This window comes from Meleagris gallopavo, chromosome 13 (genome assembly GCF_905368555.1).
Source record: "Meleagris gallopavo chromosome 13, MGAL_WU_HG_1.1, whole genome shotgun sequence".
NCBI classification, from domain to species: Eukaryota; Metazoa; Chordata; class Aves; order Galliformes; family Phasianidae; genus Meleagris; species Meleagris gallopavo.
Window position 1 is genome coordinate 10,441,560 of NC_139416.1, and position 13,928 is coordinate 10,455,487.

At 41.2% G+C, this 13,928-nt stretch overlaps 1 protein-coding gene across 2 annotated transcripts in view; it reads right to left on the minus strand.

Moving 5' to 3' along the window:
• The window catches only part of WTIP (WT1 interacting protein), a 76,332-nt gene that overhangs the window by 10,907 nt on the left and 51,497 nt on the right, over positions 1–13,928 (minus strand). For both annotated transcript variants that reach the window (XM_085234756.1, XM_085234755.1), the window contains exons 3-4: positions 9,911–9,978; positions 496–558 (exon numbers count right to left, since the gene is read on the minus strand). In XM_085234756.1, coding sequence (XP_085090882.1) covers positions 496–558; positions 9,911–9,978 — 131 coding nt within the window. The remainder of the gene's footprint in view (positions 1–495; positions 559–9,910; positions 9,979–13,928) is intronic.

Sequence of the window (13,928 nt, forward strand, 5' to 3'; positions counted from 1 at the left end):
ACTGTCACCCTACAAATCACAGTAGCAAATAACAGATTTTAACAGATGTAGAGCAAGTGGCAGAAGGTAAATAAAGCAAGAAGCAACTCACGGAGCTGGCAACAAACCTCAAGACTATTGCTAGTGTTTCTCTCTTTTCTAGCCCAGACCTCGACCCCACTGAACGAGCTCTTGTCTTACAGAGCACAACCTGTTTTCCTTTACCATGCTCATACAAAGCTGTGGCCTATATTCTCCCTTTGTTATTTCTTTTTTTAACTGGCATGTGGAAGAAAAATAGCATCTCATGATCTCAGGTAGAAGAGAAGCCCAACTTCATGTACTTCAGAGCAATTAAGAAAGAATATACTTCAGGTTACAATACTGTCTCAATTTGAAAAATTACAGTAGTGGAAACACAATGATATTCTGACTAGGGAATAAGCATGATGTCTAACAGACCGCTATCCAAAATACATCAAAAAAGATATAAAACAGTTAGTTTAGGTCTCTTACCATTTCCATTATGAGGTGTCCACAAACAAAGCACTTATCTGCTGTTTGCTGGAAACCCGAATACTGTTGAAATAACAGAAAGAATGGAGTTATAAGTAGCCATTCTTTTAGCTGCAGAAATAGATAAACATCATGCTGTTTTCTATCCTGTGCTGTGTATGACAGCAAACTATACAATAGACCTGCTGCCATATGTTTTCTTTTTATTAGCATGAGGGGATTACATGTTATTTCAGATCAAGAGGTTGGAGGCAAAATTATTGCTGTTATGCAACAAAGTGATCATGAAGAAAAGGGTCTTGCAGACACTTCGATGGGCCTGAAAAAGTCACCAAATGATGCTGTGGCAGCTGTCACAGCTCCACACTAAGGAATATAGCTTATGCAATCTTCAACTTTGAAACTTGGCAAAAGAGACTGGAGTGTTGAGGAACACATACAGAGGTGGCTCTTTCTGCAAGATATTGCTCTGAATTGTGCAGTGAAACTGATGTGCAAGTCTGGATGAAACAGCTGAGTTCACCTCCCCACTTTCAAGTAGCAGCCTTTGTATCAAAATGCTTGCTTTTTTCTTCTGAGGTAGAAAAGGCCTCGCTGCTCGGGATGCTTCTTGGCTGTGCTGCATCTCAGTAACCATCTGGGTAGACTATTTCCTAAGGTTGCAAACTCAAGGGTTACTGGAAACAGGTGGGTAGGTCCTGGCAGCACAGACAGCAGAGGATTAACAATAATTCAAACCCAGCTAATTCTAAAATCCTGCTGGAATGAATTTACCAGTACCATCTGGCTGTTGTTCGATAAGGAATGCAAAGGAGCATTTACCCAACTATTGATTAAGAAATAACGGTATCCCTCAGGGAGAGAATGGCTTAATGGTCATGTTAATGTCATTTAGTGCTAACTAGATTGTCATAAATTACACTGTTTATCAGAAAGAAAGGTTTTGCTGACACAAGACCACTCTTTACTTACCCTACTGTATTAAAACCATGATTTGTTTTTAACAAGAGAATTGTTATTTGCCACATTCAGAACTACATTACTCTATTAAGAGAACTTCATAAAATGATAATAAGTCTAATATCAGTGATAAAATATTTCACAGGCTTGGGAAACTGTCCCTTTGCCACTACACTATTCTTTCTTTCTGATCACAGCATTGATCTCAGACAAATCTGAAACCTGACTGACTGACAGCTGGTAGATTAGGCTTTGCTTGTGCTTTACCTCTCTTTGGACTGGAAAACAATAATAGGCAGGGAAACCAGCAGCACCATTTTTCCATCTAATGGCAGTGCTGTTTAGAAGTAAACAATATATCATCATCTCTAAATTTTTTGTATCTCACCTATCAGTCAACTTCAGCTCTGCAGTTTGTTCTTAACTTTGAGAATTCAGACATGGCTGTTGTGCTAAGTTTACAATTTTAGAAGCAGAGCTTAAAATATTAATTAAAATTGTCAGCCTCTGTCTTTGGAACAGTTGATTACTATTAAGCTTCACAAGCCTTGTGTGTACAGGACAGAAATTGTGACTTGCTCCAGACAGCAGACAAGGGAGAATGGCTTCGTTATCATCTGTCAGCACACTAAGAAGTCTCCCAGATGACGGGTTCCCAGTCTGGCTGGTGGAAGCAACACTGGTCCCTCAGAGCTTGTAAATGATTTAACTCCATGAGAAGAGGGGTTTGGTTGTACAGAGTTGTACTCTTTTTCATTACTGCCATAGCTGGAGGTGGGAAAAGAAATTTTGGGTATACCAGCCCTTCCTCATAATCTAGAGACGTGAAAAGCAGATTGAGACAAGACAGTGAAATAATTAATGGATTGACAGGCAAGATCCTAGCTGAGAAACCCATATCCTAGCTATGTTTCTTGTACACAAAGTAGTTTATACATACAGTTTCATTCTAGATGCAGATAGAACAAGGCTTACTTTATGAAGTTCTGAAGTGTATTTTTTTTCTGAAGGTAACAAGTACAGACCAGCCTCAAACTAGACAAATGCATTCAAAAGGCTACAGAAGTACGAACCCAGGACAAGTAAGTGTATTTTTGAACTTTCCCAAATATTCACTATAGATGCTCATTAAGAATATACAAAAATATTCAAAGAATTTGTTATAAAATAATTGCTCTGAAATTCAAAGCTCAAAATGAAGCCTTATCCTTTACTGTCCCATCTGTGGATTAGAAGTAATATGCTAATTACCAAAATGCAAAGAAAACAAGTAAATGCTAAAGAGCTGGTAAAATATTTTTCCCGATTCCTTGGTTTGCTCCCAGATGTCTTCTCCCATATTTACCTTGTCCTTGATTTCTCACTCAGGATAACAAAATCTCAGTTTATGTGCAAGAATCAAGACCTTCATAATCCAACTCCCCAGTGATATTTATACTACAATAAGACTCTAGAAAACCTTGAGATATGATTAGTGTATACCAGAACGGAAGAGTGAAAATAAAGTAGAAGACTCAGCTGGCTGAACTTTTCTTTTGTTCGCTGTCCACTATACTTTGATTATCAAACAGACAAAAAGTGCCTAATCATCAAGCGCCTTTGTGTCAATGAAGAGAAAAACAAGTCCCCTTCTGTCTCAAATACTTAGGACTGATACTGTTCTTCTATGAAAATCTGACGGTTTATGAACCGTTCTGTCTAATATGCAAGAATTTAACAATGAATTTTGGACATATAATGGACAATTATGCATGGAGGTTAATCCCACCAAGTACTGTAGGAAAACATTTCTCCTGTCTGCCCTGAATCCTTCAACCAATGTTGGTTGTGTAGCCAGGGCCTTTTAAAGTTCAATATTCTCATCAGGATTTTCAGAAGCACAAACAAACAAAACAAAACAAAGCACGCCCAACAGAGGCATCAGGATCGTAAGTTTCTACCTTAGGCAACATCAGATCTTGGAAGGGCCATGTCGCTTCTACTCCTTCACGTGCCTAACCATGCCCAAGGAGAGACTTCCCTGCTGTTACGTACTCAATAAAACAAAACCCTCCTCCTGGAAACAGACCCTGGAATCTCATTCAGAGCCATTTTCTTCTGTGATGGGGATGTTCAAAATTGCTAAAGGTTTGTGCAAACAGATCCGTGAGTCACATTTCAGTAGGTGTGGCAGTTACTGCCAATGGTATGAAGCTGTAAAAACTCTTACAGCACTGCGAAGTCACTGAATGTGAATGTTAAGCCTAGAATTGAGATTCTTACCCTTTTATACTTCAAGGGCTTTTGAGAGGGATGATCAGGAGCTTTTGCCAAAATGCTGTAGGCATTTAATTTGGAAAACTAATTTCTGAATTGGGTGCCATGCTAATAATGTATTCCAACCCCAGGCTGCCTGTAATCCCTCACAGACTCTCTTCTCCTTGGTTTCCCATTAGCAGAGCATCTGTCTTCTCACTGCTCTATTGTTTACGCTCTGCATGGGACCCTTAGTACATGGGATACAACAATGCAAGAAATTCATGGGGTCACATTAAAAGAGGGAGAGAATATCAAATTTGGTTTCATGCAGATGGTTGGTTTTTTTTTTTGTTTAGTTTCTTTCTTTTTTTTTTGTTTTGTTTTGTTTTGCACACACATTTAAATGCAGCGATTAAACTGAACTGAACAAAATGGAGCCTTCACAGACTATCAAAGATACTGGAGCCTCAGAGCAGGTGGCAGAGATTAAAGCAAAATAGTCCAGAACTTTACCCTTCATCTTGCCGAAAAACCTTTCATATACCCTGTTGTTGTGCTCTGTCTTACTGCCAGTATGGAAACACTACCACAGCAGCATATCTTAGTGTTTCTGCATTTCCACTTAGTTGCAGCTGAAGGACATAGATTGGGCAAGGATGGACTTTACGTTCAGCACAGAGTTTGTTGGACTGTGAAAAACATTGACAAAACCCAGGAATTCAGCTGGTAACTAACTGCCTTTCAATGCACATGACTTGGATTTGTCCACTTCAGATTAATGGTATCAGCGTTATGGAACTTGAAAGTCCCTCCTGTCCCAACCTACAGCAGTCAGCACCTTGAAAATACAGACTTCCTCAAGCTTACATCTACCAGAAATACTGCACAGCAAATTCCTTTCCAAGCTTTCATTCCATTACTCTGTTAAACATATCGATAAACAGTGTTTGTTTGTTCTCTGACTGGAGAATGCATTTTAATCGCAAGTCTTCTAAATGCAACATCCTAGCAATTGTCTAGAATTACATTTGCTCTGTGACTTCCATTAGATATCAAATGGGCACAAGCTACAACTTAAATTGTTTACCTTTCAGCTGGATTCTCTTTTTTCTGAGACTCTCCGTCAGCAGCGATGGGCTCTCAGACTAACGCACTAGTCCCAGTGCTCATCTCCCAAACATTTATACTCTCTGAGATGGAAAATCAAACTTCAGACTCCAGCTGACACCAGCTTCCATGACACTAAATAAAAACAATCTTCCTAAGGATGCAGCAAGTGGAACAGGCTATTTCCCACACTGCCAGGTTTGGAAAACAGCATGTGTGCAAACTGAAAATAGCCTCATTATCATTAATATTTATATTTCAGCCATGTACGTTAGAGGCCCAAATTAAGGTCAGGGTCTCATTTTACTTGGTTCTACAGGAGATGAAGGTGCACATCACCCAGTTAGCCCTCCATTAATATCCCACTTCTTGCTCCTATGATCTTTGTCTCCTCCTTGCCAGTCTTGCACTCATTGCCCCTTTCATACCTTTAAAATTATTTAGTGTTTTACAGTTGTGGATATAAGATGAGGCCCAGTATGTTCTCTGTAACCAACTTCTGTGTTCAGTGGTCAGTTACAGAGCAGAGGCTAGGGCTGTGGCAAGGAAGAGGGTGTAAAGAAGAGGTGCCAGTTGCTGGTGGGAAGGAATGATTAGAAACCCTGGAGAACTAGAATGAGGGGGAGATCTGAGAGGCAGCACAGTTTCAAGGCACAGCTCTGTTAGCACTATAGGCTGATTACCCTCCATCTGCTCAGCCCTTGTGCCTCTGGAGTAGAAAGGCTGCAGGCAGCCAGGGCAGGAGCACACCATCATGGTGGGGCTGGCCATACTCGGGGACACAAAGGGCAGAAAGAGGACACCTTAAGGCCTCCCAACATCTTATGTCTCTCTGGTTGGTTGGCATCTGTAAAATGACATTTTTAGAGCTTTCTTTGAGGATTTATAGGCAAGGTGACAGATTTTCCTCCAATCTCATTCACTGAAATGGATGAACAGATTTAGATGAAACCTTCAGCAAAAACTGACAGCAAAGTTAGCCAGAGGCAAATCCCAGCACACAGAAGTTCAGCCTAAAAGATTAAACTTGGCAAAGTTGTAAGATGGGGGAAAAAAATCATCTTAAAAAGGGAAATTTTGTATGACCTTAATGCTATGCAGTGCAGCATGTAGTGTCTGTAATAGGTTATTTCCATAGCATCTGAGTGTCTTCCAGTAGTACATTAAGCAATGTAACTAACAGCTGTCACAAGGTTCATTTTCCCTCTGATTTCCTCTCTAGAGGGAAGTTCTCTCATTTCTTAACCTCTGCTGGACTCCCACTCAATAATGTTCATTACCTCAAGAGAAAAAATAAGAGTCCATAAAAAGTTTTTAAAAATGCAGTAACAGATCTAAGATTCAGGCCGCTTTGTGACATTTTAAAAGTTTTTTTCTCCAAGAAAAACAGTAATTTATTTTAGATTTCTTTACGTGATATTTAAGCATTGAACAGGAAAGACAAAATTATTGAGCTGTTTTTCCTTCATCAGTGATTAGGTAGCAATTTATCAACAAAATGGCAGACGCCATCTGACTGGGATTATTTACTATACTGTAAGGAATTTATTTTTTGTTCACCAGGAACAGTGTCCCTGTTATGGCTAGTTAGCCATCTGTGTCCTAAGAGCTTTCAGGGAAGGATTAAACTGTCATTTGTTTTCTTTCCTTTCATGAAATAAGTATCCTAACAGGGCTGAGGAAAGAGCTGGAAACTGCTGGACTTGCTACCTTAAGGTGGCATGAAGAAGAGTAACTGTATCTTCCCCGGAGCCCTAGCAAGCCAGTGAAAAGCTAGGGCTTTCTAGTTTTGTTCTTCTTACTGCTTCTATTCAGTACCGCCATCATAGTGCTCCTACCAGAAACTGTAGATGAGGAAATTTCTTCAGCGCACCAAGGCAGGATCAGCATTATCTGTCACTGTGATTTTTTTTTCCTAAATCTGATTCTTTCATTATATTTAGTCCATGTGGCTTGGATCTACACACTGGCAGAATTTGCAGCTGATCAGGACCAGGAGGCTGACAACAAATAAAAAGGAAGAGTAATGCCACGTCCCCTCCTTTAGGTGCGGTTCACCAGCCCTAACACTGATTCAGAATCGCTCGCACATCAAGGTTAGCACTATTGTCCAAGGATGATCCCAACAGCGCCATGTGGCATCTTCCCTCCGTCTACAATTCCACAAGTATGTCTAAAAACGTCTAGCATCTCTTTCTTGGAAAGAATGAGCAAAATAAACTGCCTGATTTGGAGAAAGATAATCTGTGCCCTCAATAAGAGCAAACATGTGGGAAAACTATTTGTTAGAAGAATGTACCTTGTGGCTACTGCCAAAGGTTTTTGATGGGTGTATCTGTGTTTTGGATAGTTTTATGGCTGCACAGTGGAAATTGCTCATAATGCAATTTTACAGTGCAGACAACATCTGCACTTCTATAACACCTCTGTCCAAAAATTAAAAGCACCTTTCAAAGAAAGGGTCAGATTTATATAATAAATAACCAGGTCACCAGCTGCAAGGTTGCAACTGTGATGACACTCCCATACATACAGGACCATGTAACTCATCCTCATCAGTTCTCAGGGAAACAAAAGCCAAGGGGGTAAGGACACCAACAGGAGACAGTATTTTCTTAACAGGAATACAATCACAATGTAGGTTAATTGCTATTATTTTCGTCTCCAATATTTATTTATTTTTCCATGTTCCATACCTAAGAATGAGACCAGAATCTGACCCAACTTGCATCTGACTGCATTTAATAGTCAGAAAGAAGCTGCAGTGAGACAAGAAGTCGCACAGAGCAACAGACGTAGGTAGGAGTATGTACTCTTCTTGCAGCTGCTATTGGCCAGGAGATGTTTGTGGGGGGAAGGCAGGTCTCTGTGGGGACTTGTGGATTCAGGACTACGGAGCCACTCCAGAGACTGTTACAATGCATAGCAGCTCCTATAGTTCTTCCAGCTTTCTTCTCATGTTCTCATGGTAGTGCTCACAGAACTGAGTGTAAGATTAGCCTAATACACCCTGAAGCAATTTTTTTTTTCTTTTTCTTTTTTTTTTTTTTTTTTACACAATCCACCTCCCCACCTCTTTGGCTAACATCATACTGTGGCACTGTCAGCAGCTCATCTATATATAAAGCTGTAATAAAGTTTGGAGTTTTAAATTTTCACTTATATTGAAAAAAATAATTGGCTCTCTGTTTTGGACAGAGAAACCTCTTTTTAGACAGCACTAGGGTTCTGCACTGCTTAGGAGCAAGATCTGGAGGCAAGAAGTAGTTAAAGTGATTTCCTTTTTGAATGCTGCTATGCAGCCTTTTCTTCTGACTGCTCTGTTCTGAGCTTGCTCAGTCCACAGGACTCTGAAGTCGGCAAAGTTGTTTTAATTAGAGAAACAAGGCAATTTCTGGTATTCTTGCTATGAGGTTTGCTCAAGGGAAAATGAAAGAGAGCAAAATCACTTTCTGAGAAGCAGCCAGTTTAATGCTGGCAGGATAACTTCAGAATTTCTTTTACTGCATTTTGCTGCAGTCCTTCAGTCTGTTTCTCCCTCATCTCCCCATGGTAGGAGAAATCTGTTACAAAGTGCCCACAGCAGGATTAGGCTTAAATATCTACACCTTAAACGTCCAAACAGCTCCCATTGTTGCAGAAAATGTATTCCTATCAGATCCATAACCTGTTTTATTGGGAAAATCACTGCATCTCCCTACAGAAGCCTACTACAGAACATGTCAATTCCTTTACTCAAGCTCTGAATGTTCTCCATAAAGATGTAGATTTTCAGATTTAAAATTGCCTGGTTTAGGCTGAGATTACAAGCTAATAGCAACAATCATGTCCACTGAGTCTCTAGGAAAGGTTTTGGTCGTGGAAAAAGTATATTCTGAAACAGTACAAAATAAAAATCTCAAAGGGTCAAAAGCCCCTCTATCTCACAGTCTATTTTTCCTCTGTCTTTCTACATTTCTCCGAAGCAGGGGCAAGGAGGAGTTGAAAAAAGCATGTTAGAAAATAACATTTTCACTGCAAAATACAGGCAAAGCAGTAACATATTTCAGTTACAACAAGTAACTTTTCTGCACAAAATATGACTAGCTCTTCTCGGGAGTTTCCAGCTGTGGTATGCTGAGAGTACAGGTACAACACAAAGGCAAACATGGCTTACATTCTAAGAATTTCCTTAGTTTTCATGGATTGCACTGATGAGAAACGCATTTGTGCAGTCTGAACTACCAGTAATACTTCTGCTGTGGGATATACTCTGAGTAATTCCCTTGCAAAAAGGATGGACATATTTTCATTAGAAATGGAAAGCTGTTCTGAAGACCCATGATTCTAAATGAACGTATTTCAGTGAACAACAAAGGTGCTGTAAATTCAACATACTGGTTTCTCCAATTCATCATCCTATAAGCTGAAATGCAGCAGTTCAATTCCCAGCCACACTGTTCACTCATTCTTAATTATAAATGGTGTGCCACTTATGAAATCAGTCTCTGTGTACTGCACAATCTGCACACTTAATTGCACAAATACTTTATTTTTGGAACAACGCAACCCAGCAATAAGCTTCCTTTTCCTTTTCATGACTCAGTTTCTATTAACATACAGCATTTATAAAAACTCTGGGTGCACGGAGAGAAAACTAGTTGCCCCTCTACAGCTCATGGTTTTTAGCTAATCACAGTAAAGCTCCACATCACTCCTAGCAGAGCTGTGATATTAAAACTGCACCTGCAACAAGGCAACAATGAACACAGCAATGATGTGCTCCAGACAGAAATGTCTTCCCTCTTGTTGTGACTTGCATTCCCCAGATATTTAACGTTGAGTTTGACAGGCTTTGTAGATGCAGTAAGACCCAAGCTTAAGCAGCTCCATTGTTTATTCTTGTAATTTATACTTTGTAATGCTTATGAACAGTTACATACTTGGTTTCATACTCACCTCTTCGAACTATGGGCCCAATCCTGTTATGGAATTAGTAGTAAAATGTTTCCCAATTACAGCACTGGCAGAAGGGTACTCCAGAAGACAAAATCAACTCTCAAAGCAAACACAATATAAAAGAACAACTTGGTCTAGAAACAATGAAAAAAATGCCTGAAGTCTTACTTACTAGGAAGTCTTCTTCACAGTACACCTTGCCATTGACATTGTAGAATGCTTTTCCTCGTAGTCTTCTCCCTGTTAAAATATTGCATTGTCAGAATTTTGTACTTTGTTCAGGATACGAAGTACAAAGCACATCCTGCTGCATGTGTTATCGTGGCCAGCTCCTGGTGTCTTTCCTCTTGGCAGCATCCACCCAGGTACATCCTGCATTAACAAACTCCTTATCAACCAAACATTAGTTTTGAGTGATAGAACCCAGCTGATACCAGTCCCTGGAAAATTTGAAATCTAAAACCAAAGAGAATTATTCTGTGGGGAAAGGCTCATTTGCAAATTGATACAATTTCCTTAGCAAGTGAAACCACACCACTCGAATCCACTGGATCACATTCACTGGAATCAACATCAGCAACACATTTGTTTCTGAAGGACTACAAACACAGAATACAGCATATGGCTGTTCCTGTCACTAAAGCATCCATCAATGTCAAAACAACTATGCACTGAACTACCTGTGATACTAAGGCAGTACTGGTCACATGTGAAGGCGCATACAGAAAATCACATTGAAAACACGAGATTTCATTAAATCTTACAGAACTCTACTGACAAAGCCTGTGATCATCATGAACTGACAGCACCTCTTACAGTCAAGAAGTACACAACAGACTATAGTGAGTCCCAACAAAATGGATACAAAAAAATGAACTCAGAAATAACTGAGCCCAGCCAGATTTTAGGTACCACACACAAGATCTCTGCCATACACCAGAACTGCTACACCAAATGGGAAGAAATTTTATCAGTGTAAAACCACCTAGTGGATGGAAACCAAACCAGTGCTGACTCACCTTATTTCCACTCCCTGTCAGGTTCCGAGTGGCCAAAGCTCCCAAATACTTGGATGTCTCACAAGCCACTTGCAGCTTAGGCAGGCAGATGGCACAGTACGTACTGCAGGCTGCATACCAGCTGCGGATGGGAATGCACAGCAGCAATACTGTCAGGCACACAAGAGTAATGAAGAGGGCAAAAGACTCTGTACTACAGGTCAATAGAAAACCTCTCCCAGGCCACTGTTGAAGCTTCTATTCCACAGAACAAGCTTGGACTTCTCCAAGACAGAGCAGCTGCCCCATAAACACCGCCTATCCGTGGTGGGTTCAACTCTCAGGGCCAGAGAGCTGAGCCAGTTGGCCAAGCACAGAGGGGCAGAAGCGTTCTTCACGGTTTCCATAAACAGTGTTGAGGAAAATGTGATTAATTTTCATTGCTTAAAAGTGCCTTTTACACATTGCCCCTGTGATCCAATCCTGGGAAACAGTGTGTGGCACAAAAAACTTAGGATCTGGACTGAAGCTTTTGGGAAATCACATGCTGCATGTGGTTGTCTGGCGGTTTTACTGTCGTGGCAGAGGGAAATGCTTCTTTTGTGTGCACATTCTTGGGCTGTTGATCTCACAGGCTGCTGTCTCCATACTGCTGGTAGGTGGAGTCAGCTCTTGTTTGTCTTTCCAGCTGCCTGGTAGCTCTGGTGGGGACCAGGAGCCTGGCGGCATGGACAATGCACTGAGACCATCAATCTTCTTTGAGACTCTTTGGTAAAACGGCTCTGTGCCATATATCACAGAAAAAAGACATGGGGCCAGGATAGCTCTCAGGGGGGTCACAGAGCCTCTCTAGGCTGGATCACGAGCAACCAGCTCTTGATCTCTGCTGCTTTGCCACTGTTCTTAAACCTCTCCACCAAAAGATTTGTCACTGCCCTTCCCAGTCCATTCCTGCTCTTAACTGCAGCACTGTTGTCATCTTTCAGAACACCTCTGAGTACAGAGCTTGTGCCAGCTTGCTGACGAGGTGTAGGGCCAACCAGGCACAGGATTGGGCAAGAGAACATTTGGCCAAGAAATAGACCTACTCCAGAAAAGAAACCAAGGACTGCTGTCCTTTGCCCTGATGTACTTACCTAAATGAAAATAAAGGAGCTAACAATAAAATTATGAGAAAGAGAAGGAGGAAAAGGACAGAGGTCAGAATAGCTTTTTGAAGGACATCTTGGCCTTTGTATGGGAAATGAAGGGGCCACACTCTGGCCACAGACTTGTCTTTGATGTGCTGATGCACTTCCAACTTGCTCACACACTGCCTTCACCAGTACAGAAAGAGGGCATTGGCTTCATGTGGTAGAGCTCTGTCCATCACCCTCACTGCACACCCATTATGATCAGAAGCAGCACAGATAATTAGGGGCAAATCCTGAACTATGTTGATTTCTCTACGAGAAATCAGTGCCCTCAGTGAGGGCAGGCACTGGCATATCCTGAGGCACTACAGAAGACACATGAGGGCTTGTACATCCTGCTTCTTGTTGTGGCGTGCAGACCCTGGCAGCTCTCAAGTTGGCAGAAGAGCCTCAAATTCTAATCCTGTGATTTCCTCAGCACAGCATCCTGGCAGAAGTCAATCAGGCCTGACTCTGCCCTGAATGAGAAGGGTGCAAAGTAAACATGGCAAAAAGGATGTTTTAGACTGACTCTCAGTGATGCTCATAATATCAAGGGTGTTTGGCAGCTGACTGCCCTAAGACATGAAACAACCTTACCTCACCCAAGCACAGCAAATCTACAAGCCCCAATCCCAGTCACTGCACAGCTTATGAGCTGCTGCTCCTCGATTCCTCATGGCTCTGTACCAGCTGGCAAACACAGGTAACTGACCTCCCTTCCTATACAGCTGATGCAGTCTGTTTCATACTGTTTTAGTTTCAGCTGAAACAGAGTTGTTTTTCTTCATAGTGTCTGGTACAATGCTTTGTTTTGGTTCTAGGAGAAATACAATGTTGATAACACTCTGATGCTTCCAGTTGTTGCTGAGCAGTGCTGTACAAAGCCAAGGACACTTCAGTTTTCCCAATTTCTTCTGCTGTCCTACCAACAAGAGGAGCAAAAGGAGCAGGGAGCCAGGCCTTATGGCCTCAAGTTGCACCAGGGAAGGTTCAGGTTGGATGTTAGGAAATATTTCTTCTCTGAGAGAGCGGTCAGGTGCAGGAACAGGATGCCCAGGGAGGTCATGGAGTTACCAACCCTGGAGGTGTTCAAAAAGCATTTAGATATTGTACTGAGGGACATAGTGGGAAATACTGGTGATAGGTGGACGATTGGACTGGATGATCTTACAGGTCTTTTCCAACCTTGGTGATTCTATGATTCTAAGGGGCCCAAGGTGCTGTGAAGAGACAGAATCAGGACAACTGACTTAAATTGGCCGACGAGATATTCCATACCATATGACATCACGTGGAAGGAAAGTTTAGAAAAGTTTAGTTTCTGCATGCTGGGGGGCTCGCCTGGGCATTGGTCGTGGGTAGTAAACAATTGCTTGTGCATCACTTGTTATAGACATTCATATACATACATACAGTCCTAACTATTATCCTTTACCTTTTCTCTATTTTAGTAGATAAGTTTTTGTTTTTTTTCTAATTCTTTCTCCCATCCCACTGGAAAAGAGGGAGTGAGCGAATGACTGTGTGGTGCTGAGCCACCTGCTAATTAAACCACAACACATGCAACACTCACACTGCATGCAAAACTGAGGAAAACTACTATTTTCCCTATTTCATAGCTGAAAAAAAAAAACAAGCTATTAAGAAAGTGACTTGCCTAAACTCACAAAACAAGCAAATAGCTTACTCACATGCTAATTACTATTATTAGCAATAATTAATATGATTGATATGTCTTCTACCTTAGAGGACATTCATTCAGGGATAGTACAATAATTATCTCATAAACAAGCAGCAGCAAGTTATCACACAAATAGTGCAGACTGCACTGCATTGGTTTCTACACACTGCATTTTAGAAATAAAGGCAAAAACCTAATTTCCACTTGCCTACTAGGAACAGCTGCTAAATGGCTGCATTGAGCACAGTCAAACGCCCAGTTCTGAGAGTGCCTGGCATCAAGTGAGCACCATCATCGACCCAAATCCTCCAGCAATTGCCACAGGGACACAAAGCA